We start from the raw sequence: 22026 nt of genomic DNA, 5'->3' as shown, positions 1-22026 counted from the left end.
CAGCTAAGAGAAAGGATTGACAAATGGGACTGCATGAAACTAAAAAGCTTCTGCACAACACAATGGTCACCAGATCCCAAAGAGGCAGTCCACAGAATGGGAGAAAATCTTTGCCAGCTATTCATCTCACAAAGATTAATAACCAGAATATATAGGGACTCGGAAAATTGAACTTCCAAAACTCAATGACCCAAAGAAGAATAGGGCAAAGGAAACGAGCAGAGCGTTTCAAGGAAGAAGTGCAAATGGGTAAAACCACACGAAGAAATGCTGCACATCCCGGCCATAAAGGAAATGGAAAGAAAACCCTGTTAAGATTCCACCTTGCAGCCATAGAATGGCCGTCATCAAGACCTCGCCTTTCTTTCCTTAATCCACATTCCCCATTTCGGAAACATCACAAAATGATCTGTCCTTCCTGTTAGGCTTGTAACCACTGGATCAGTACAGTGAAAAAGATCAAATTCAGGTAAAGCTTTAAAATCATCCCTTCCTCCCAGACAACGGGAAGTAAGCTCGGGTTTTTCAAAGTTCACACGAACACCGTTACTGTGTCCAACACAAAAGTCAAGGAAGACCAGTGCTTCCATCATACCTTTTCGCAGACGCGGGCTGCACGGGGCACGGCGCAGGGGGCAGGCGAAGGAGTGGACGGGCCTCTCTGGCGGCGGCTGCTGTGGAGTGGACTGCGCGCTGGCGGCCAAGCCGGCGTTTTCTCCTGCTCGTGGCCTCTTCTCGCTCCCCTCAGGCAATGGCGGCAGCGAGCCTGACCTGGATTCCCAGAATGCACCGCACACAAAGAGCCGCTCCTCTGTGAGGAGAGTGAGGGAAAAGGGCGGGAAAGCGAGAATGAACGTGTGCACATGTGTGTGAGTGTGAGTGAGTGTGTGTGTGTGTGTGTGTGTGTGTGTGTGTGTGGGTGTGTGTGTGTGTGTGGGTGTGTGTGTGTGTGTGTGCGCATGTGTGTGAGTGTGAGAGAGTGTGTGTGTGTGAGTGTGAGTGTGTTCGCACGCTCATGCATGTAAGCAAGTGAGGGTGAAGCATGGCGGCACATGGTAATACAGCAAAATGTGTTTCATATATGATTTATAGTATATACAATATGATGTTAAATGGTTTATACTGCATATATATATTGGCTTGGGCAATAGGTTCTTGCATATATCAGAGCATTGTCATTTTAACATTAATAAAGTGTTTATGAAAAACACACATGAAAGGACAACCCCTCTACCTTAAAGGAGAATCAACATAAGACTGTAGGAACTGGCCTGTCCTCTCTGTCTCTCCTCTCCCTGGTTTTAGAAATGACTGCCCACTATATACTGTGCTCCTGCCATTACCATCCACCAAGGCAAAAAGCAATAAGCAGTCAACGTTGGACTTGAACCTCCGAGACAGGGAACTAAATACGTCTCTGTACTTTAGCAGTAACCTATGTCACTTATTTCATTATAGTGACCGAAGCTGACCAAGACTGTCCCCTTCCTGCCAGGTTCTACTGAGATAAGTAAAAGGATCAAAACCAAAACAAACCAGCAAGCAAACAAGCAAACAAACAAAAACCCAAGAGTGCTAGGAAGCAGAGAAAACAAGCAGGCGACATAGGGAGTTGTAATCCTGGAAGATATTGAATGGTCTGCAGGATAATATCAGGTGTAAGAGGGAGTTTTCCCAGGGAAGTCCAAGTTCAAAGTCAAAAAATGCAAAGCACTGGAAAAGGAAGCATAGGATGGCAGTTCCAGGCTTAGCCTTTCAGAGGACTGGCAGGTTCTCCTTCCTTCCTTTGGGAACTCTTGGAACCCAGCTGCCACACTGTGAATACCACAAACCACATGGAAAGGAACTGTAGTCAACAGCCCCACTGAACTGCCAGGAACCAACCAGTATCCCTGCCACATGTGAGCAGGAGCCATAGGAAAGCTAGGCCCAGTGGGATATCCAAATGAACACGCTGTAGCCTACAGGATATGGAGCAGAAAACAAGCCCATCTTAGCAAAGTAAGCCCAGAGAATCATTGTAGAGGAATAAAATGGGCACTGTTTTAAGCCACTAAGTTTAGGATTATCACATAGACATAAATAACCAAAAAGAATGCCCAGTGGCAATGACAGGCACTGAAAGAATCTTAGTGCAATCACTGGGCCAGTGGAACTGGACCCTGTACTTTTCTCCCTTCTTCCCCTTTCCTTAAACAGAGATTTTTTTTTCCCTTGGCATTTCTGGGATTTGATCTCAGTGCTTCTCATTTGATGGGATGGTACCCTACTTGCTTGAGCCATTCCTCCTGCTCTTTTTGCTCTGGTTGTTTTGGAGATAGGTCTTAGGTTTTGCTTAGGCTAGCCTGAACTAAACTTCTCCTACCTTACACTCCTGCCATAACTAGAAATGACAGGTCCCAACCACTATAGAAATCTTTATTCCCTTGAGACAGGGTCTTAGGAATGAGATGCTTTCATCACCTAACATTGCCTCTGGGCCTTTGTTTTGGTTATTTATGGCTGTGTAATAATCCTAAAATTAGTGGCTTACAATGATGCACATTTTATTTCCCACCCCCTGCAATGATTCCATAGTTTCATTGGGCTCCAGCTGGGCCACATTTTAGCTCTGTGAGATGTGGGCTGCAACTGTTTCATGTGGCTATCCCATTGGGCATGGCTGTTCCAGAGGCTCCTGCCCATAACTGGTAGGTCTATTGGTTCGTGGCTGGCACTAAGCAGTTTGGCTACACTACCTTTCCGTATGGCTTATGTTTTAGACAGGGTGACAACTGAGTTCCAAGAGTACCCAGAGGAAGGAAGCAGAAGCTGCCTGTCCTCTCAAAGGCTAAGCCTGGAATTGGCATTCTGTCTTTCCCTTTCCAGTGCTTCCTATTTGTTGAACTCGGGCTTATTTGGGACAATTCCCACTAATATCTGCTATTACCCCTGTTTTGTCCTCCTGCAAACTATTCTATATTCCATACTGAAATCTCCTTTTGTGGTGTGCTTGCTTTCTCTGCTTCCTAGTAGTCTTGCCCTCTTATAGATTTTCTCTTTTTTTTTTTGTTTTCTTTTTTTGATTGCTTGTTTGTTTTAGCTTTGTTCCTTTTACTTTACTTATTTCAGTGGCACCTGGGAGGAAGGGGTGGTCTTTATTCAGCTATCATCACAATAATGAAACATCTAATATGGGCTACTTTTGAAATAAAGAGGTGTATTTAGATTTGAAGGTTCAAGCCCAAGACTGGGTGCCCCCATCTTTGGGCTTTGGTGAGGATGGTGGATGGGGCACATTGTGGTATGTGCTGTCACCCTGCAAGCCACATAGCCAAGAAGCAGGGAAAGGGTCAGATTCAAAAATCTTACCTTGATTCTCCTTTCAACAAAGGAGTTACTTTCTTATGTATATGGTCAGATAAAATTTTATTAATATTAAAATTACAAAACTTCACACATGTAAGAATGTATTGCCCAAAACTTTCTTTACATGTGAAAAATGTTCTGACTACATTAAGATTTTTCTTCATCTGTGTTGCTGTGGTTAGAAGTCAAAGGCCTGCCTTTTCATATGTGTATTTTTCCCCTTAAAAGTGATAGGTCTTCTGCCTGAATTCTCCTAAGATTTGTTCATTCTTGAAGTTCAATTATTTCCTCAGGATTTTTCTTGATCTTCCTAGAACTCTTATTCCTAAGTGTTCACATATTGCTTTAACCAGAAGTTTTAGATCTTTAATTTCAGAAGAATCTCCACCTATATAATCATGGAATAACTTTCTATCCATTTTGATTTGTTTTTCTCTATCAGGGAACACCCATTAGGTTTGTGCTCAATCATCCTGTTTCTTTTACCACAGTGTGTCAGATGTTACCTCTCCTATCCTGTTCTCTCCCTCTCCCCCTCCCTCACCCCCTCCCCTTCTCCCTGTCTCTCTCTGTCTCTCAACTTCTTTTGCTCTCCTTCTAGTGGCACTGGATATTGAACTCAGGGCACTTGGCTAGTCTGATACACTACAACTAGAGCCACACTTAGAGACCTTTATTCTTTGGTTTATTTTTGAGATAATGGCTTGTTTTATGCAGAGGAAGTCAGGTAGTGTAATCCTTCTATTTATGCTTCCCCTGTGGCAGGGATGAGATGCATCCACCATCACACCCAGCCAGCAAGGCATGTCCAGCTCCTGCAATGGGGAAAAAAGTCTCTGGTTGCTTTTCTTTTCTTTTCATTCTTCTCCCAACAAGCAGAAGACAGAGCCCTGGAGAATAGGGGAGGGGCAAAGTGCCATCTCTCACTGCTGAACTGTCAGGGGCATGGCAAGGAACTGAGCTCTCAGTGCTGAACTCTCAGTGATGCACCATAAAGCAGCAAAGGCTGAGAGCGGAGGCAGGCTGACAAGCCAACCTCCTAGAGGGGACACTGGCACCCAGGAGAGATCAGGAGAGTCATAAAGGCCAAGAGAGGGAAAATAACCTCCCAAAGCATGGAAGGAGGTGGATCCCAAAGCCCATATCTGGGACAGAGGGCAGCACTCAAAACTGAATTGTCCAACCACACTGAGGGAGGAGGTGACCAATCAGACCTGTAGCTGAAGAAAATCCCAGCTGAAAAAAGCTATGACCACCCTGCATGAGGTGGCAATTTTACCTCACCTCACAACTCCAACTAATCTTGTGGACAGAAGATTCAAAATACCACTCATAGCCAGTCACCTTGTGAGATCACATCAGAGCTTCCGTTTGAACACCAATACCAGGATTGGACACCTAAGGAATAACTCCAGAACTTTTATTAATAGACTTAACCAAACCAGTTCCTGAACTTAGTTTTTTGTTGTTGTCGCTGTTTATTGTGTATCTTTTTTTTCTCTCTCTTTTTTTATTCCTGTATTATCAACTCCACCATCATTACTCTCTTATCCCCATTCTCGTCCTCTTCGCTCTCCCTCCTTCTCCTGTACTATAATCCATTGTTCTCCCTCCCAACTACTCTTTTTGCCCCTTTTCATCCACTCTTTCCCCTGTATTCACCTTCTCCTCTCAGTCTCCTCCAACCTGTCAGCACACTACCCCTAACCCCTACACACTCACTATCTGCTGACTAGTCTACTCTACAAACTGCACACAAACCCAGCCCCCTGCAATCCCTGACACCAACACCCTCCACTACAATGGAAATACACCCAAACACACACACAAGGGCCACAAAACCCAGCAACAACCATATATATATATATATATATTATCATCAAGGGGGTTACTATAGAATATGTTAACAACTGTTCTGGGATTGAACTTGGGAACTTATTAGTGCTAAATTATATCCAGACCAGGGTCAGATAGAACACGTCAACCTAGCTAACAACCAAGTCAGCCAGAACACAAAAATTAAATCAGGGAAAGAAATCAGGAAATCAAATCCACCAACTAGCATACCAAAAATATAGAGTCACAGCACCAAGTAGAGTGATGAGAAGAAGAAGAAGGGATGGAAACCACTCTACTCAAAATAATCATTCAATACAGAACTGAGTGAGAAATGAAGAAAATGAATACCAAGTCCCTGACCTCAACAAAACAATGATAAATGTAAGTAAGGAACTCAGTGATGCCTACAAAAAACCCTCAAAGAAGAAATGTTGTAAGAAATCTCTGAGAAATTCATGGACAAGATATTAGACATGGTCAACCAGAATGTACAAGATGCAACCAAGAAATTTCAAGACACCAAAAACAAAGAATACGAGATGACACAGAAACAAATAAGGGAGCTTAGCAAGGACCTAAACAAACACCAAAGTGAAACAAAGGACACTATAAAAAGAGAGGTACATGAATTTAAGAGGGCCACACAAAATATAAAAGAAGAGTTGATCACAGATTTGGAAAACCTCAGAAGAAAGAATCAAACAGAAATCTTGGAAATTAATAGTCCCTAGAGTCAAACAAAAAACACAGTGGAAGGCCACTCCAGCAGACTAGAACAAGTGGAAGACAGAATATCAGAGCTTAAATATAAAATAGAAATTAAAGAAAAAACAGAACAAATCTTAGTCAAACAACTCAAGAGTAGTGAAAGGAGTATGCAAGAAAGCAACTACATCAAAAGACCAAACCTGATAATCATGCATTGAAGAAGGAGAAGACGTACAAACCAAAGGCATACATAACATATTCAATAAAATAATAACAGAAAATTTCCCAAATCTTGAGAAAGCTTTCCCCATTCAGGTATAGGAAGGCTCCAGGATACCAGACTTGACTAAAATAGAACTCTCCCATGGCATATCATCATCAAACAACAAGCATAGAAAACAGAGACAGAATACTGAAGGCTGTAAGAGAGAAAAAAATAACATAAAGGCAAACCCATCAAAATCACAGCAGATTTCTCAACGGAAACCTTAAAATCAAGAAGGGCATGGAGTGAGGTATTTCAGGTACTGAATGAAAATAACTTCAACCCCAGAATACTCTATCCCGCAAAACTATCATTCAAAATTGACAGAGCAATAAAAATCCTTCAAGATAAACACAAACTAAAACAGTATATGACCACACATCACCACTACAGAAGATTCTACAAAGAATTCTGCACACAGATGAAAGCAAACAAAACCACAAGAGGACAGGAAGCATCAAACCCCAGGAGAAGCAAGCATAAGCAATCAGAGAGTAGCACTGATTTGACTGCATACAATCAAATCCTTATACAACAAAAACAACTACATTTGCAGAAATCACCACATATCTATCGATATTAACACTGAATGTTAATGGACTCAACTTCCCCATAAAACAACATTGTTCGCCAAACTTGATTAAGAAGGAAGATCTGACAATCTGTTGTTTACAAAAGACCCACCTTATTGACAGAAATAAACACTGCCTTACGGTGAAAGGCTAGAGGAAGATTTACCAAGCCAATGGTCCCCCAAAACAGACAGGAGTAGCAATACTTACATCAGACAAAGTAGACTTCAAACATACATTGGTCAAACAAGATAAAGAAGGACCCTTCATACAAATAAAAGGTACAATACATCAATAGGAAATAATAATTATCAACCTATATGCACACAATGTCAGTGCACCCAATTTCATCAAACATACACTAAAGGACTTTAAAGCACATATAGACTCCAACACAGTGGCAGTGGGAGGCTTTAATATGCCTCTATCACCAATAGATAGGTCATTCAAACAAAAAATTAACAAAGAAATCCTAAAACTAAATAACACCATAAATCAAATGGACCTAACTAAGGTCTACAGAATATTCCATCCAGCAACAACACAATACACATTCTTCTCAGCAGCCCATTGAACTTTCTCCAAAATAAATCATCTTAGGACACAAAGCAAGCCTCAGCAAATATAAGAAAATAGAAATCACTCCTTGCATTCTATCTGATCACAAGGCATTGAAACTAGAGTTCACCAACAAAAGAACAGCAGAAAATATGTAAATACAACCTAATGCTACATCTCAAACTCCTCAAAAACCAAGAGCAAGCAAAACCAAAAACAAGCAGAAGGAGAGAAATAATAAAAATAAGGGCTGAAATTAAGGAAATAGAGACTCCACCAAAATATACAAAAAAATCAATGAAACAAAGGTTCTTTCAAAAAATAAACAAGACTGACAAGCCCCTGGTAAATCTGACTAAAATGAGGGGGGAAATGACCCAAATTAGTAAAAAACAGAAATGAAAAAGGGGAGAGAATAAAAAACACCAAGGAAATCCAGGGAATCAGCAGAGATTACTTTGAGAACCTATATTCCAATTAATTGGAAAACCCTGAAGAAATGGACAAACTTCTACATACTTATGACCATCCCAAACTGAACCAAGAAGATATTAACCAACTAGACAGATGTATAATATGTAATGAAATTGAAGCAACAATAAAGAGTCTCCCAAAAAAGAAGAGTCCAGACCTGACAGATTCTCAGCTAAATTCTATCCGACCTTCAAAGAAGAACTAATATCAATACTCCTTAAACTTTTCCATGAAATACAAAGGGAAGGAACACTGCCCAACTTATTCTATGAAGCCAGTATTACACTCCTCTCCAAACTGGACAAGGATACATCCAAAAAGGAAAATTACAGGCCAGGCTCCTTAATGAACATCTATATAAAAATCCTCAATAAAATAATGGCAAACCAAATCCAACAACATATCAGAAGGATCATTCACCACCACAAAGTGGGCTTCATCCCAAGGATGCAGGGGTGGTTCAACATATGCAAATTTATAAATGTAATACAGCACATTAATAGAAGCAAGGACAAAACCACCTGATCATCTCAATAGATGCAGAAAAAGCTTTTGATAAGATTCAACACCAGTTCATGATAAAAACTCTAAGAATACTAGGAATATAAGGAATGTACCTCAACATTATAAAGGCTATATATGACAAGCCTATAGCCAACATCATACTTAATGGGGAAAAACTGAAACCATTTCCCCTAAGCTCAGGAATGAGACAAGGGTGCCCACTCTCTCCACTCCTATTCAACATAGATCTGGAATACCTAGCTAGAGTAATAAGGCAGGAAGAAGAAATAAAAGGAATACAAATAGGTAAATAAATACTCAAGGTATCCCTATTTGCAAATAACATGATCCTATACATCAAAGATCCAAAAAACTCCACCCCAAAACTTCTAGACACCAAAAACAGCTTCAGCCATGTAGTAGGATACAAAATCAACTTATAAAAATTCAGTAGCCTTTCTACACACCAACGATGAACAAATTGAGAAAGAATATAGGAAAACAATTCCATTTACAATAGCATCAAAAAAAATTAAATACCTAGGAGTAAACTTAATGAAGGATGCAAATGACCTCTTCAAGGAGAACTACAAACCACTGAAGAAAAAGGTCAAAGATGAGTACAGAAGGTGGAAAGATCTCCCGCGCTCATGGATTGGTAGAATCTACATAGTAAAAATGGCTATACTACCAAAAGCAATCCACATGTTCAATGCAATACCCATCAAAATTCCAATGACATTCATCACAGAGATTGAAAAATCTACCTTAAAGTTATTTGGAAACACAAAAGATCATGAAGAGCCAAGGCAATATTGAGCAAAAAGAGCAACACTGGAGGTATCACAATACCTGACTTCAAATTATACTACAGAGCCATAGCAATAAAAACAGCATGGCACTGACACAAAAACAGATATGAAGACAAATGGAACAGAACAGAGGACCCGGATATGAATCCACACAACTATGCCCACCTTATTTTTGACTAAAGCACCAAAAATGTATGATGGAGAAAAGACAGCCTGTTCAACAAATGGTGCTGGGAGAAGTGGCTGTCTGCCTCCAGAAAACTAATACTGGATCCATGCTTGTCACCCTGTACTGGTATCAACTCAAAGTGGATTAAGGACTATAATATCAGAACCAAAACCTTCCAGTTAGTACAGGAAGGAGCAGGGAAGACCCTGCATAGAATAGGAATAGGCAAGGACTTTCTCAGTAGAACTCCATCAGCCCAGCAACTAAGAGAAAGGATGGACAAATGAGGCTACCTGAAATTAAGAAGCTTCCGTACAACAAAAGGAATGGTCTCTAAACCGAAGAGACCATCACAGAGTGGGAGAAAATATTTGCTAGCTATACATCAGACCAAGGACTGATAACCAGAATAAACAGAGCGCTCAAAAAACTAAACTCCCCCAAAATCAATGAGCCAATAAAGAAGCAGGCAAATGAATTAAACAGAACTTTTTCTAAGGAAGAAATCCAAATGGCCAAAAAACACATGAAAAAATGCACACCATCCCTGGCCATAAAGGAAATGCAAATCAAGACCACACTAAGATTCTACCTCACCCCTGCCACAATGGCTGTCATCAAGAACATCACCAAAAACAAATGCTGGCAAGGATGTGCGGAAAAAGGAACCCTCATGCACTGCTGGTGGGAATGTAAGCTAGTACAAGCACTTTAGAAAGCAATATGGGGGTTTCTTAAAAAGCTAAACGTAGATCTACCATATGATCCAGCAATACCACTCCTAGGGATATACATGAAGGAAAGCGACTCAAGTTATAACAAAAGCACCTGCACACTCATGTTTATTGCAGCACTATTTACAATAGCCAAGCTGTGGAAACAGCCAAGACGCCCCACAACTGACGAATGGATCAAGAAAATGTGGTATTTATACACAATATAAATTTTACTCAGCCACAAAGAAGAATGAAATTTTATCACTCACAAGTAAATGAATGGAACTAGAAAACATCATCTTAAGCGAAGTTAGCAAGGCTCAGAAAACTAAAAATCCCATGTTCTTCCTCATATGTACATTATATACCCAAAACAAATGCTGTAATATTATTGGACATGGGTCACACACTAAGCAGAGAACACGCATGAGAGAAATGAGGAAAGGAAAGGAAACCTAAAACTTGAATGTGGTTGATGTGCTCCTGGTTGAGGAGTGAATAAAGTAATCTTAAAATAGCAGAGGCCACTGTGGGAAGGGAACCAGGAAGTGACAAAGAGGTCTGGTAGAGATGAACCAATGTGGGTTGCAATACACAAGTGCATGGAAGCAACACTAGAAACCTCTCTGTATAGCTATCTTTATCCCAAACTAGCAAAAACACTATGTCTTTCTTATTATCTCTTATGTTTTCTCTTCAACAAAATCAGAAAAGAAGAGGGTGGAACAGGATCTGCCTGGAAGTGGGGCAGGGGAGGTGGCACAAACAATGTATACACATGTAAGTAAATGGAAAAACAATAAAATAAAAAGAGAAAGAAAAATGTAAATATCACATTTGTAATTTCAATTTACAAATGTGAAGATTCAAAGTACTCACAAAAAAGGAGAATCTCCCAAAGTGGAAATTTTTGCAAGAATTTATTTTAGTATAGCAGGATAAAAACAGGAGAAATTTTTAAAGAAAGAAAAAAGCACCTCCTGTTAGATGTGTGTGTGACAAGGTCATGAATGGTGGTCCTATTGTGGGTTCCATATCCTCTGGCTAGTAAAATACGAGTCATCAAGTGGAAGTTTAGCACTCCCCTAATTGTTAGACAATGGTTCTGGGTGGACAAAGTGGGTTCTAAAACATGGAGATGTGACCTAGGTCTACTCAACATACAAAGGTGAGCTTTAGGACTTGCTTTTCCAATCATGCCTTTTATTTTTCTGTGTTTCTACCCATTCTAGGAACCTTGCAGCTTCTTAACATCTCAAAGGTGAAGGCAGATGCAGATAACCCCTCTGTACTGCACCATTCTTGCAACTTAATATCTGAGTGGGTGTGTTGCTTGCTAGGCAAGCACTCTACCATTTGAGTCATGCCTCTAGCCCTTTTGACTTTAGTGTGTTTTTCAGATAAGTCTTGGCACCTTTGCTGGGGCTGGACTTGGACCATTATCATCCTATCCCCCACCATCCTATCTCCACTGACTTGTTTTGAGATGAGGTCTTCTTAACTTTTTTGCTTAGGCTGGTCACAAACTACAATCCTCCTATCTCTGCCTCTGGAGTAGCTTGGATTATAGCAGAATTTAGTATTTTTAGCTGTGCTTGCTTACAAGATGAGAGATGGAACACCATAGAGAGGAAGAGCTGTGCCATCAGTTCTTACGTGAAGTTCAAATAAACTGTTTCATGTTTCAATCATGAGTTTTTTGGTTTTGTTTGTTTTTTGTTTTGAGACAAAGTCTCACTATACAGCCCAAGCTGGCTTCACACTTGTGGTCCTCCAGCCTCAACCTCCCAAATCCTGAGATTACAGGAATGTACCACCGTGCCTGGCCCCAATTGTGTTTTTAATAATAAGTTTTCTTATGGTACCTTTCATCTCGTCAAGGTAGGCATGTGTGTGTGTGTGTGTGTGTGTGTGTGTGTGTGCATGCACACATGCCCACCTGTGATACAAAATATATAACTAGGTTTATTTGAGGTAAATCAAAGTATCTCAAAATCAGACTGCCACAATATTTTGGTCTGCAGTTGTGGTTTCCAATATTCCCAGCATGAGTATTTTCCACAGCTGCACTCATTTCTTCTACAGATGCCAGTAATCATTTGCATTAAGTCAGACACCACTTACTTAAAGGTTAAAGGAAGGTTCTGAGTTATATATTCTTTCCCATACACTTGCTGAACTATATGAAAGAGGAAGGGTACACCCAAAACTTTAGAGGCCGCTTGAAGTAGCAGCTTGCTTACAACACACTGTAATTTATTCCTTTGGTTTTAATAAAGCACTGCTATCACCTTGTGTTCTGTGTGATGCTTTAGTACAAATTTCATAGTCTCAGTTCCTCTGTCTGTGGAATAATAGAGATATTTGTAGCTCATTTTAAAGGAGTTTCAGAAAAGTGAGTGTGAAATATTTCTCTGATATGCCTACACTTTAGCATTTCCACAGCTTCTGCTCTGGAGCTTGCTTCTGGGTCAAATGGACTTGCAAAGTAAAGCCAAGAGCCAGTTCCTTGATAGAGCCATAAGGCTTTGGCATGTCTAATTAAGAAAAGAAAGTGATGTAAACTCAGATACTTGGGTAGTGGAGATAGGAGGATTGTGGTCCCAGGCTATCCCAAATAAAAACAAACACCAGATCTGAAAAATAAAGCAAAAAGGGCTAGAGGCATGCTCAAGTGGTAGAGCACCTGCCTAACAAGCACAAGGCCATGAGTTCAAACCCCATACTACCAAAAAAAAGTGACAAAAAACAAACAGACTATGTTAAAAGAAGGAGGTGACAGTGGAAAAAGGAAGTGAAGGAATGGGGAGGGGAAGGAAGATGAAAAGAAAAGCCTTGCAACTCCAGATGACTTTGTCTACAGCAGCCAGGTCCCCCACTCCCCGCAATGTCCTCAAATTCACTGCATACCTTCCTAGCTCACATCCTTTGCACATACTGTTCCTTGGTATGAAATACTCTTCCCTTAGAGCACTCCTTTCATTTGCTCAAGTGCATCTTTCTCAACAAGCCCAGCACTGAAAATTAAAATCACAACCCCCACCCCCAGCACACTCCATCTCCTTAGTCCCTGCTATATTTTTCAACAGTACCAACCCTCTAAAATGCCATATAATTTTATTTACTTATTTATGTTTGTTATGTCTCCCCACCCCTGCACTAGTACAAATAGATGCACCATGAGGGCACAGATTTTTGTCTGAATTTTCACTGCTATATCCCTAGTCCCTCAGAGAGTACCTGCTTCAAAAGAAACAATTACTGGATGAATGAATAGATTAGGACTATCCCAGTTTGCTTAAAATTGCCTCTTCTTCCCAAGCAAGCTAAGAAGCTGCTCTGCCTTCCATGGGGAAATAGCAAGCAAAAGGTGAGGAGAGCGTACAGCCCCAGTAAATCCTGTGGACCAACAAAGGGATATGTGGATGCCATGAGTGCATAAAAGGTGTTATGAATGTTCATCTTCCCCCTTCGATTTATATGTTGAAGCCTTAACCCCCCAGCACGGCTGCATTTGGATACAGGACCTCCAAGAAAGAAACTAAGAGTAAATGAGGTCATAAAGGTGGGGTCCTGATTCAATGGTAGTGTTCTTATAAGGAGTGACGGAGAGTGGCCATGTGAGGATGCAACAAGAAGGCAGCTGTCTGCCAGCCAGGAAGAGAGCCCTCATTATGAACCAAATTGGTTAGAACCTTGATCTACCAAATCCCAGCCTCCAGAACTGTTCCTGGACAAATTTCTGTTAGATAAGCTGCCCAGACAAAAGTATTATGTTATAGCAGCTTGAGTAGACTGATACAGAGAGCAAGAGAAGATCCTGAAATGGCACATAAAACTATTAAAGATAAACATTGCCATTCTGAAAATCTGTTTCAGGCTCTGTTGACAGCAGTCACTTTTTGCCCCTGAAACTCCTGCCCAGATCATCGATCACAAGGTTGTGTAGGCCATAAATGCGCACACAGCATGTAAATGTTCAGAAAGTACCCACAGACAAACGTGTTCATCAATGATACCAATTCTATAGATGCTAATATACATAAAGATGGTATCTTTTCCATGTATATTTATATCAACAGTGCACAGACAGGCTAAGAGGATGGATGAGATGTGTTTATATAGCTCATATATATATCATCTAATACAGCTAGTGATTTTTTTCATCAGTAAATCTTTATTTTCCAACAGTAAATTCAGCCTAATTACTCAGCTACCACAAATTTAGACAGCCAATAGGAGGCCAGTTCTGAACCTGCGAGAAGAGGGTGTTTGGCTAGAAGGCCTACAATACGAGTCCTGTGTGAGGCTCTAATCGGTCTTACCATCACCACATGGCTCTGGAGCTCTGGGTCTCCTGACCCCAAACACAAAGAATGGCTGGGTTACTGCTGCTGCAGAAAACCTTGCAGAATCCTGCTCTATCCTGTCACCTCCTCCGTGTTCCTCCAGGATCAGAGTTGAAAGGCAAACTTCAGACCATGGCAGAGGAGAAGGGCACTACCAGAAAACTCAAATCTTGTTACACAAAAGCTCCCAGGCACTGTCCCAATCCTTGTGTCATGGTAAGTACTATGGTAAAGAAGTAAACCTCTGGATGAAGCTGGCAAGGGCAGGGGAAAATAAGGAGGATGAGACTAGAAGATGAGCAGAGGCTTTGTTTGGCGATGTATGACTCCTCTTGTCAGGAGCAAAGACAACCCTCTACCCTCCCAACTGCTGGTGGAGGGTGACCACTCGGCCTGCTGATTAACTCCATCTATATGGCCACTTCTCAGACAAGCCACATCTCCACGTTGTGAGCAAGTCCTAGATGGTGAGGCTGCCTTGATTCTGATGTTGGGCTAGACATGGGCTCATCTTTGTTCAAAAGCTCCAGGCCCTAGACTTAGAGGTTTTACCTTGTCCTTCTCTATGACCAGGTTAATCAGGGCCTCACTCTTAGTGGGTTAGCCAAAATATATTATCTGTTTTAACTGCTGCGTGTCACCTAAAAGTGAAAGAGGAAGTGAGATAAGTATAATTGTAACAGAATATTCTCTATGTTTACATAAACATGCTATTTACGTGTATTTATACATGTTTGTGTGAGCATTGAGAATGATGTGGAAGAATCTACATCAACTTGCAAACGGTGGTTAACTAGAGAGTCAGAACTGAGAGAAGCTGAAAGGTTATTAAAATCTATGCTGGAACGCAGGTCAGTGGCAGAGTGCTTGCCTACCATACACAAGGCCCCGGGTTTGATCTCTGGCACCACAAAAAAAGAATTCTATTTTAGTCAGTCCCTGTGTATGTGACTCCGTCATTTTTATGCCTTGACTCCTAAATCAATCTCTCTAGCCAGGAGTTTTCCTCCAGAACTTTCAAGGAAAGAGCAAAACCATAGCTGCCATCCCAAATGCTCCTTGTTTCTACTGAGGGACTCTACCTTTCTTAGTCTCAGAATTCAATCTTTCACTCTCATCTCTTTCTCTTGCCCAACTCCGTCTTCTTATCCTTCACACCTTTACCATAGCTCAGAACACTGCCACATGTGTTTTCCCACCTCCTACAGATCTCCTGGTGCCACCAGGAGAGACATCTTTGGTCTATGCTCTATCAATTCACTCACATATTTTAAAATCCTTAAATCTTCATATGGCCTGCTTAATAAGCTCCAATCCATACACATCATGATGCTACTATTTAAAGACCTTCACTGTATAAATCCCAGTTTCATCCCTTACTGATTCCATTCAACTGTCCGCACACAAGCTTCAAACTCGTATGCACAATGATTTTCTACCAGCATGCCATTGCTGACTCTCGAATTCTTCTCTCCTCCTCATGTCTGCTATGGAAATTCTATCCATCCTTCAGTGGTGCATTCTGAGTACCACACTCCACTAACTAAATGTGCTTTTCCTCTTCTCTGAGTGCCCACAGCACTGGCACATCTTCAAGAGGGTCTCATATTAGTCCATACTGCTATAGGCATTGGCAAATTTCTCTTAATTTGCTCTACTACATGGAGAAGAGATGAACCTACTTCTCCATAGATTCTGATCACCTAAAAATATTTGTGTACTTAACAATATTTATACAAACTGCACACTATACTAACATTTGTGAATTTGGTTGGAGTAAAAATTTTTCTGTAGAGAAATCAAAAGAGGACAACATTCATTGAATAACCATTGCACTCCAGGCAATGAACAAAATATCCTATGAGTTTTATTTCATCTTAACATATATGCAATCTTTCTGTATCCATAAAGAAAAATAATCTAAATATACCAGATTAAATTATACTAGAAGCTCCTATAAAACAGTACGGTCCACTGACAGTTCTGCACTTAAGTTTATTATGAAAAGCACCATGAAAAAGTGATAACAATCAGGGACTGAAAAATATATATATTTAAAAAAGATAAATTTGATTTCTATGGCCTCTTACAGTTACATAATCCTATGATATCATATTACATGCAAGTTAATTCAATGTTGGGTGTATTTTATAATATCCTGTGCTATATCATAAAATAATACTATTAGCCACACTATTTAATTGTCCTGGATATCCCATTTTCTGACTGGGCTGATCATCAGCATACATCTTATTCCTGTTATTCCAACACTATGCTACTAGGAAACCACAATTACTTGAAAAGGAAGATGTATAAATCTAAACATACAAGGAAAATAACTCCAAAAACAAGTATCTCTTGCATTAAAACAATTTTAGAACTCTTCTGGATTTATTTTCATTCAAGAAAAAGAAAACAAACTGTTTTCAATGAAAACTTCCCTATCACACTATTTTGCCTATATATAATATTCCCTTAAAGTGCCACATAGACCTCCTTCCTAGAATTTTAACATTTAAATTTGTTTTTTAATTCCCCTCCATTTCGTAAGTTTTCCTGAAATAACAAGAGTTTATTTTAAGGTTTTAGAAATAAATCGTAATTGAAAAATATTTTTTAAAATAAAGACATGTAACTTACCCACAAAGAAGTCAGAAATGGCCAAGTTAAGAAAAAAATAATTACTCTGATGTCTAAGGTTTTTGTCCACCACAAAAGCTAATATGACCACAGCATTTCCTAGCATTATAGCAAAAGCTAGTGTAGACATTAAAAATGTTAAAGCAATTTGAGTACTTGGTTGTAAGCTCCTGGTACCATTGGCACCTGACATCACACCAAATGATGAAGAAGCTCAATACAATAAATCAACCCAGGCGAACAATTCTGACAAGTACGTTTTCCAATCACACACATAGAATACACAGTTGCCTACTCACAATGTTCTTCTAATCTAATGCTGATCTCATAATACTTCCTGATTCTTGACAAAGTCAGCTTGTGGTTAACAGTTTCCCTTTAAGTGACTCAGAAAATATTTCCAAAAAACAGTGAAATGCTTTATCTTAAATAATGCAATGTGATTCAACCATCTCCCTGTAACAAAGCAATATTATATAATATCTATAAAATATAAGTGACATATGGGAAATAACATTGGGCTCAAGTGAGATTCACTTTTTTAAAATAATAGATATTCAGTTAAATATTGTCTTCTGGCCATGACAGGATGACAGGGGCTGAATTTCATGTTCCCTCTACATCAAGCAAAAAAATGAACAGTGGTTTTTAAGATACTGGAAATGAAGCAACAAAGGACAGTGACTTCTGAGAAAAGAAGAATAAGGAGAGCTCTGCAGTTTCCCTGGCTTACTATCCCCAGAGTTTCCAGGGCTGTGCAAAGAGGGGAAATTAAGGCAGAACCCAGCAGACTTCCTGTGATGAGGGAATGGAGCTGAGAGTCAGAAGTACAAGAGAAGACTCTGGACCCAGAACTGCCTTGAGTAAGAACTGCAGAGATCTGCAGAGGATCCCCTTCAAGTATTTACCAAAGCACTGACCAGCACAGCTTACAGGAACCATTCTTAGACAGGGAAAGACTATTTGAGAAGATTAGAGGAATAATTCCCACTGTCATACAGGCCTGGCTATAGTGCCTACTCCCATAAGCCAGATGGGAAAAAAAAATTGTAATTCATGGGGCACTGGATAGTATATTCAGCAGGGTCTTGCCTTAGTACTGGTAATAATTATTTCTATACTAAATACTTTTTGGGCCCTACCTAACAAGTCTTAAAAGCAAAAGCTATACAAATCAAACTGTTTTCCAGATCATTTAACTGCAATCCTCAACACAGCTCTACAGTATTTATAGAATATATAAATATCCAAAACCCAAAGAGGAAAAACTTAAAATCCAATCATAAGGCATGACAAGAAGCAGGTAAATTTGGTCTATAATGAGGAGAAAAATCAAACAATTGAAACCAACCTACTCCTGACACAGTAGAATTAACAGACAAGGACATAAAAGGAGTTATATCTGCATGTCATATTTTCAAAAAATATGTAAAATATAAAAGCTATTTTTAAAGACTCAAATGAAACTTCTAGAAATGAAAATTAGGATGTCTTAACTAAAAATACACAGGAAAGAATTACTGGCCAATCAGACATTGCAGAAAAAAGATCAGTGAATCTGAACACATAGCAATGTGAACCACCCAAAATGAAACACAGAGATAAAAAGAGAAATTTTAGAAAAATTAAGAGAGTACCACTAAGATATAGGACAACTTCAAGTGACTTAATAATGCATAACTAATAGGAAAACCTGAAGGAAAAGAATGAAAACAGAAAAAAGTATTTGAAGAATATTTTAAAACTTTCAAAATTTGATAAAAACTGTAAACCAAGAAGCTTAATGAATCCCAAACATAAGAAATATAAAGAAAACTACACAAGGCACATCAAATAAAATTAGTCAGAACCAATGCCAAAAAGAAATCTTACGAACAGCTTGGATCAGGGGAGCACCTCACATACAAAATAAGGAAGGTATAAATGCCCACAAATTACTTGTCAGAAGGAATGTAAGCAAGAATATAATGGTTGTGACATCTTTCAAGTGTTGAAAGGAAAAAAATCCTATCAACCTAGAATTCTATACTTACTAAAAATATCTTTCAAAAACAAAGCAAAATAAAGGCTTTTTCAGATATGAAAGCTGAAAGAATTCATCACCAGTAAACTTTCACTACAAGAAATGTTAAATTCCTTCAGGAAGAAGTAAAAGGATGCCGACTGGGGTCATAAATCTACACAAAGGAATGAAAAACAATAGAAAAGGAAGTTTTCTTGGTTGCCTTTCCTGATAGAATACAAGTTGCTAGAGGGCAAAGATTACATTTTGTTCCATTTTGTTATTTTTGTCTCACTTTGTTATTTTTTGTATTATACACATACTGAAAAGTATATACAAATCTTAAGTGTGTAATTGGTAAATTTCAACAAACAGAACATACCTGTATAACTATCACCATTATCACCAAGCTCCTATTCTATCCTCATGGGTTAAGCACTAGTCTGATACCTAAAAGAATAAAAGCATAAATCATTTTTGCCTGTTTTAATATTTTATAAAAGGAATTATACACTCAAAAAATTATATGAAAATGCTTTTTCATGTGTGTTTATCCATATGGTCTGTTTATTTGATTAAATTATAAAGAAATCATTACATTCTGCTACACTATACTTTCATTTGCAATACTTTTCACTTGATTAAAGTGAAAGAAAAAGAGGAATTGATTACATTTCTCTTTTATTTACAATTTCACTGGAGGAAAAAAATATTCCTTCTCACTTGTTAACCATAACCAGAACCTACAACTCCTTCACTGGACAAATCAAACTAATATCTATTCATCAAGTATCACTACCTCAGTAATAAAAAGTCAAATAGTTCTGAATTCAGAACCTAAACTTTTTCAACCTAAAATTCAGTGCTAGAAAGATACAGCTTCCCAAGAGAAAGAAGGGGCAAACTGAGTTTCTCAGGACCACATTCCACCCCTTACCTGAAAGCTTAGAGAAACTGAGTAACTCTGGGGACTTCCTACCCACAAACTCTTCAGGCCAAAACATGCAGTTCACTGCTCTTGCAGGCTACAATGAGTGAAACAACCTTACATTCAATAGACTTATTTTATTTCTCATTACTTTGAAATAAGTTAATGGAAGATTGGAATGGCTAAGTAAAATGCCTACTTAAGAAGGTGGGCATGACAAAGATCAAAGGTATAGACTTCAAAATTGTGTTTTACAACTTAAGGTGAGGGAGACTAAAAATTAGTTCCATTAAGTAAGTGGTGGAACTGGGGAGAAAGAAGGTAATATGTGCATTTAAACATAAATCTTCCTTGCTTCAATATAATTTTCTTTTTCAGTGGTGGATGCAGTAGTTCCTGAAACCATGGCTGCCACTGAGAATCCAAAGTCTGGTAATATTTTAAAACAAGTGTTATGGTTTGGATATAAAGTGTCTCCCAAACTCTCATGTGTTGAAGGCTTTGGTGCTCAACTGGTAGATCTAACCAACGATGGGTGAACGGATCAAGAGAACTCTGACTTCATCAGTACATTGGTCCATTGATGGATTCATAATTTGATAGCATTATTGGGAGGTAGCTGAAGGTGGGCCTGACTGGAAATAGGTAAATGGGAGTGTGCCTTTGAAGAGGGTCTTGTCCCTGGCCCCTTTCTGTCTCTCTTGGTTTCCTGGCTGCTATGAGGTGAACAGTCTTTTCCCTGCCATGCCCTTCAGTCATGATGTTCTTCCTTGCCACAAGCCTGAAAGCAATGGAGCCAGCCACCCAGCCACAGATTGAAACCCTGAAAACATGAGCCAAAATAAATCCTTCCTCCCTTAAGTTGTTTTCTCGGATATTTTTCCACAGTGACAAAAATTGACTAACACAGAAAGATAATTTCTATTAATTTAAACCTAAAGGCAAAACTTCCAAAGCAATTGATGAACTGGATTATTTGCCCCTTGCACCTTGTCAAGTTGGGGCTGTCTGTGCAATTTTTTTTTTCTTCACAGAAGTGTAGTCCCATTTCTCTCTATCCAATCTGACCCCTTACCACAGGGAATGAACAAAAGGGGAAGTCCTAGTATATCTCATCTTGCTACCGGCAATGTAGTATAGTACAGTGACTTAGCCAGAAGAACCTACTTTAGGAGAAAGATTTGGATTTAAGCTAATGATAAAATGGATAATGGTAAATGAAAATGAAATTATTGCTGAGGGAGAACAGTTCATAAATGTTACAAAAGGGAAAATGCAATTATGGTACCTTCAGAGAATCTTAGAGTGAAAGAATAATACTCTTTCTTAACTCTGACCTCAAATGCTTCTTGAAATGAAGGACTTTGTTTTCGAAAACCTACTCTTTTGAAGAACCAAGACATAGACAGAACAGTAGCTGACACAATGAATATACCGTACTTCCATGAGAAGTCTATGTGCCCAAAATAGGTGAACAGATGAAAGCTTTGACTATAACTATATGGACTAATACTAACAAGACTGACTTTTGGGTCCCACTTCACAGGATAGGGCTATTATTGAAAACCTAAGCTGGGAAGCAAACTGTAGAAATACATATCTACCTTAATCTAAAGAACACTGATCAATAATAACCATAATGAATATTATATGACTATTAATTGTGATGCTGGATTAAGGAAAGTACTGGAATATGATGTAGAAGTGGGTCTTTTTTTTTTTTGGCTTTTCAGGGGTTTTTTTGTTTTATTTATTTATTCATTTATTTTTATTCATATGTGCATACAATGTTTGGGTCATTTCTCCCCCCTCCCCCCAAAGTGGGTCTTCTGAATGTCAAAAAAATTATTTGTAGCCAGGCACTGGTGGCTCACACGTATAATCCTAGCTACTTGGTAGGCTGAGATTGGGGGATTGCAGTTTGAAGTCAGCCTGAGCAAATAGTTCTTAAGACTCTCATCTCCAAAACAGCCAAAACAAAATGGACTAGAGATGTGGCTCAAGTGGTAGAGCGACATCTGTTTTGCAAGGGCAAACACCTGAGCCCCACCAAAAAAAAATTATTTGTAAAAACAGCTTTTTACCCTGTTATTATGGCTGGAAAGCCATAAAGAGGTAGAGAAACAACGGGGACACTCAGAT

General features: G+C 39.2%; 1 protein-coding gene across 1 annotated transcript; it reads right to left on the bottom strand.

The window, feature by feature from the left end:
* Nucleotides 1-347: 347 nt before the first annotated feature.
* LOC109690400 (uncharacterized) lies at nucleotides 348-18624 on the bottom strand. Its single transcript, XM_074072144.1, has 2 exons — nucleotides 16955-18624; nucleotides 348-811 (listed from the first exon to the last, which is right to left on the bottom strand). Exons 1-2 carry the CDS (start codon nucleotides 17145-17147, stop codon nucleotides 348-350), a joined length of 657 nt encoding a protein of 218 aa, XP_073928245.1. The 5' UTR covers nucleotides 17148-18624.
* Nucleotides 18625-22026: the final 3402 nt, after the last annotated feature.

Source organism: Castor canadensis, chromosome 4 (genome assembly GCF_047511655.1).
Source record: "Castor canadensis chromosome 4, mCasCan1.hap1v2, whole genome shotgun sequence".
Lineage (NCBI taxonomy): Eukaryota > Metazoa > Chordata > Mammalia > Rodentia > Castoridae > Castor > Castor canadensis.
This window is presented reverse-complemented; position numbering and strand designations above follow the sequence as displayed.

Bases quoted from the DNA above. Each gene is read 5' to 3' on its own strand.
- LOC109690400 (XM_074072144.1), bottom strand. From the start codon at position 17,147: ATGTCAGGTGCCAATGGTACCAGGAGCTTACAACCAAGTACTCAAATT. The intron at 812-16,954 runs GTAAGTTACATG...CTCTCCTCACAG, and splicing joins CATTTCTGACTTCTTTGTGG to AGGAGCGGCTCTTTGTGTGC.